The 5,138-nt window shown below is 43.6% G+C and overlaps 1 protein-coding gene across 1 annotated transcript; it reads left to right on the top strand.

Moving 5' to 3' along the window:
* The first annotated feature begins 2,709 nt into the window (after positions 1-2,709).
* Positions 2,710-4,702, top strand: LOC125274033. The gene has a single exon (XM_048200068.1). It carries the CDS (start codon positions 2,768-2,770, stop codon positions 4,691-4,693), a length of 1,926 nt encoding a protein of 641 aa, XP_048056025.1. The 5' UTR covers positions 2,710-2,767; the 3' UTR covers positions 4,694-4,702.
* The last annotated feature ends 436 nt before the right edge of the window (positions 4,703-5,138 follow it).

Here is a 5,138-nt window from a genome sequence, read left to right as displayed (position 1 = left end):
CAATTAAATTGAGCTAATAAATAGGCTAAGTCCTTACATAATGGTGGAGAATGCGGGCAGTTTAATCTAATTTGTACACAAAACAAGTAACTTGTGTGATTGTATCTTTTCTTGATCCGGAAGATAGATTAGAAACAGAAACGAGGCTTTTTGATTGTCATAACAATGATTGCACATAAGGCGCTGTGGATGAATGAAATCTGAACTCGAGTTGTTTGTCTGTACGTTTTGTTGTTGTTGTTAAAACTGCAGTAAATGAATCTAAGATTGTCTGCCAAGACAAAAGGAAAGTCGCCTGAGAGCGCACCAGGACAGAGTGAGCGTGTTCCTTGCTTTGTTCTTTAAGGCCTTAGCTATAGTGGATAATATTGCGTGTTCCAATGTTATTTCAACTAAGCTAAAATCCCTGCATGGTCACATTAGAGAGTAGCTACCTAATGTGCCGCCTATATCCGCTCATTCGTGAGATGAGACATTAATACTCTAAACACTATATGTGTCTGAGTTTGATTTGAATGGGATTATTTTGAAAATTCTTGATCAAGTATTGTTGCAGTAAATCCTGCATGTTGTTGCGTGTCCAGAAACTGACACGAACGATTCAGATCGCCGAGATCTCAGTAATGTTACTATTATTAATTGCAGAAAAATCTGTGGATTAATGTGCCTCACTCTAACGTGTGGGGGTTGTTCAGCTCGGAAACATGAGAAGCTGAATGGTTCATTGTCATTGAGAACTGCGCCGTCAGTTCAATGATTAATGTGATTTTTGTATGTTCGTTATCTGTGTGCAAAGAGTATAGAACAAGCGTACTCTTTTGTTGTGCGTCACGGTCACCACGACAGTGACAGCTGTAACCCGGAAGCCCTAAGAAACCTTTCCCGGGGTAACCTTTAAGTGCGCATGCGCAGTCTGCCAGCGCCATATTTAACTGTGTGTAAACAAAGCTTAGCACAAGCTGAGCTAGCTAAATCTAGCACGGTTGCATTACAGTCTATGTAAAGCTAGTAGCATTGCTAAAGGGCTAGTGGCTAGCATAGCATTTTGTGGTCTGAATGCAATGTTGCAATGTTGGAATGACTTTCTTACTGAACCTTAATTCACTCTAGTGCTTTCACCTCCCTCTCTGTCTAACTTACACATCTTATCTTTTCTCATCTCCTCCCATTTGAGAGAACGTGACAAATGTTAAATTTAATAAACCTGGTTTTTAATATCATTTGTTTGAGAGTTCTCTCTCCTAAATTTACTCTTGTCAGTTAAACACTGTTTTGTTTTAGTAGCAATCGTCCTAATTACTTTTAATGACATTTTATGTTATTTGTAATTGCTCTTATTGAATGACATCTGGGAATATGAATTTTTGATTGGAAACTTTAATTCGATTTCAATTTTAATTGAAAATCAAGTTCATAATCAATTTCAGTTTAGCTTTCATATGGTATGGATATTTGTGGATTAATTTAATGGTAGTTGCTTACAAACATCTGGCAATTTTAATCATTAACTAATCATTATTGCTTTGAAATTTTAATTTCATTAGTCATTAATTAGGATTTGGGCTTCCCTAATTCAGATGATACTTGATTGATTAATTTGATTATAATTGCTCTCAATGTTTAATGCTGAACCCATTACAATTTTAATTCACAACTTCCAAATTTGAATTCAAAATTTCATTTAAAATAAAGTTTAGTCTCAGACTTTCACTCCCTTAGTCTTTGATTTAATTCATTTATTTAAGGAACATTTTTGGGGTCCTCCTCAATACTTGGGTCAGTTGACTTCTCCTGCTAGCGCAGTAAGCCAACCCCCTAGGCGTAGCGACTCCCTAGCGCCACCACTCTGTCAACCCTGTAATTTTTCCAAATTTTGGGAGCAAAACTTCACTCTCTTTCTTCTTCTCTCTCTCTCTCTCTCTCTCTCTCTCTCTCTCTCTCTCTCTCTCTCTCTCTCTCTCAGCTGTCCTCTTCTGGTTTGACTACTTCTGCTGGTTTTTGGATTTGTACCTGTGAAAGTCATAAAAGCAGAGTGTTTGAGAAATATTTAACAAATATTTGGGAAACGGAACACTTCTTTTAAAATAGTATGACACTCACTTTACCTTCCCTCCTCATCCTGTTATCCTACCCAGCCTAGGCTCGAGCAGGTCAACAAGGAGACTGTTAGGCGTCCATAAACCCAGAGCACGCGTCTAGAAACGCTTTAAGTGGTGCATGGTTGTCAATCCTATAGCTGAGAAACCAATACTGTCATTGTTATTGTTTTTCTTTCGCCCCGAAGGGAATTTTAATAACAATCACAGTCCTGGTACTTTGAAATCCTTTTCAAAACCCCTGTCTAGAACCATCCTTCTAAAATTAAATTTTACAAAACTCATTCTGCAAACAGTGTTAAAGACAAAACTTCATTTTATAGGGAAACTGGAAGCACCCCATTATTATTCTGCTTTTTGCTAAATGCTATTCTGTTTGTTTCGTGCTCTTCTTTTCTTCTGCTGTTCTCTAGCTGTGCTATCTGTGTGTGCTTACTGATTCTTTTCGCAGAGACTCCGAGTTAGAAGCACATCCACGAGAGGACCACAGTTGAGAACCAGTCTTACCTGCACATTTACACACTCATTACTCATTCCCATTAACTCACAGTTGACATTGCACACTTACACCTTTGATTTGCCCTGCTTGTTTGTTTTGTTGTGTTGTGTTTTGTTCTTTTCTTCAAGGTCTGTGTCAGTTTCGGGTTTAGATCTCCCTCGCGGTGCCAAACATGTCTCGCACAACAGACCCTGCTGGACACTGGAAGGATCTGGAGACCTGGCTAAGTGTTGTAACAGACAGCCTCCTACCTAAGGCCGCTGAAACACTAAAGCATCAGACACAGGACCAGCTGGATGACAACATAGCAAGCCTCATGAAACAGGACCCAAGCCAGAGCTACAGTCACAAAGAACTAGCCAAGATCACCGGCTCCTTAAGCCACACACTCATCGCCACCCTCAAACTGAGCGACAGGCAAGCCGCCCATCGCCAGCAGGAGCTGACACATGCACAACGACGCATCGAACAGCTGGAGCTGGAGGCTCAGGAACGACAAGAAGGGCCTGATGAAGTGGAACAAGGCGCAAAAGAGGAGATCAACAGGCTAAAAGAGACCCTAGCAGCTACTACGCAAGAAATGGAACGAGGCAGAGCAGACTACGCTGACCTCTCCGACAAGCTACAGTACGCAGAACAGCTACTGGAAAAAGCAAAGGCTGACTTCAGAGACAAGAACAGCCGAATTAAAGCTCTCGAAACTCACCTGAATGAGTCAAGAAATGAGGTCAGCCGCCTAAAACAACAGCTTGACTACATCAAAGAAGAGTCTGACAGTATTAAAGAGGAACTCAAGCATGCATATGAATTGCGCTGTGAGCCGTCAAGAACACGTCGGACACCGATTTCACCTTTGCCAAGCAGGACCGGCTCCCCTGTTCCTGGACTGGCACATGATCAGAAGGGGGCAGTGCCAAAACAGTCACCTGCTCCCTCCGAAGAATCCTACCTCCCCGCTAAGCTAAAAGAACGTGCTCCAGCCAGCTACAGATCATCTCATGGCTTGGACCTCAGAGACCTTGACAAGCTTGCTAGAAACATTGGCAAATTCACTCCAAATGTGCCAGGTAGTCCAAATGTTCAGAGTTATCTGCAAGATATTGACTTCCATCTGGAAATGAGACCCAATGTCACTGACAAAGATAGACTTTATTTGCTCAGAGCCACATCCAGCTCTGAAGTGCGCAGCTTCCTGGACCGGCAGCCTGCCCACACAAAGACTGATTACCACCTGCTCCGAGAAGCTCTCATCAGAGAGTTTGCCGACCCTGAGTCAGAACGAGGACTAGTGGCTGCCCTGGAAACAAAACAAGGTCGTCACGAAACTCCTCAAGTCTTCTATAGCCGACTAAGGCTAGCATACTTCGGGTCTCGCAACGAACAGAACATGGAGGAGGAATTGAACTTCAAAACTCTCTTCCTGAGAAACCTCCATCCTGGGGTGAGCCACCATCTCGGCGTCCTTGCCTGTCCACGCACAATGAGTGCTCAACAGTTAAGAGACTTGGCGCACAAAGCCTACTGTAAACAGAAGATGGCCTTAGAAAAGGGCACCAAAACCACCACAGTTCTTGACTTCAACACACAGAGTCAAGGGCTGGCCCTAGAGGGCACCCAGCGTCAAGACCTTGCCAAGCCGACACCCAAAGAGTGGAATGCATCTTCGTCCAACAGAGAGTGGGACTCCCACACTGGTACTCGACCTAAACAGAGAGACAACCGCTGGGATGGACCACGTGGACGACAACGCTCACCTGGACGTCAATGGGAAAATTCATGGAACCAATCAAGACCTCATGAGAGTCATTGGGAGAAAACCTGGAATCACCCAAGCTCATTTGGAAACCCCAGAGGAAAAAGCTCATGGGAATCCAAGGGAAAACGACAAACACACCCTGGAGCAACCAGCCCAAGGAATCGACGAAAAAACTCACAAAGATTCCAAGCTGACAGAGCTCAAAATGAATCCATACCAGAACAAAAGACTTCACCTTGTTTCGACTCTCAAGAGCTGATGAAAATGATGATGAAAGAGTTCTTCCAACGAAAGGAGGACGACCGGAAGTGGGAAGAGAAAGCGAAACCAGATTCATCCTGACTAGCTGCCGGACGAGATGGCAGCGACCACCTGACTCAACATACCCCAGAGAACAGCACCTCATCTCTCTCTCAGAGAACCACAAGCACCATAACTTCAAACGGACAAGAAGTCCCACCTGAACATCCTGCAAAACAGTCAGAAACTGATCCAACACCTGATGGGTCAGATCACAGCAGCATCCAACAAACACCTGCTGTGGAAACCACTCCAGTTCCTGAAAGTGCTGTCTTGGTCGTCTGCCACTCCTCCGAAGAAAACGAAATAAATGCTGACATCCTACCTCTCTCATCCCAAACTCCAGTCCCACAACTCCTAGGTGATCTCATTGAGAAAGGTATCGCAAGAAAGTTTTACCTCTCCATTATCATCGAACAACACATCAAGGTCGAAGCCCTCCTCGACACTGGAGCTGACATCACCCTAATGTCAACAGAACTCCTTG

This window comes from Megalobrama amblycephala, linkage group LG1 (genome assembly GCF_018812025.1).
Source record: "Megalobrama amblycephala isolate DHTTF-2021 linkage group LG1, ASM1881202v1, whole genome shotgun sequence".
In the NCBI taxonomy this organism is placed as follows: Eukaryota; Metazoa; Chordata; class Actinopteri; order Cypriniformes; family Xenocyprididae; genus Megalobrama; species Megalobrama amblycephala.
This window is presented reverse-complemented; position numbering and strand designations above follow the sequence as displayed.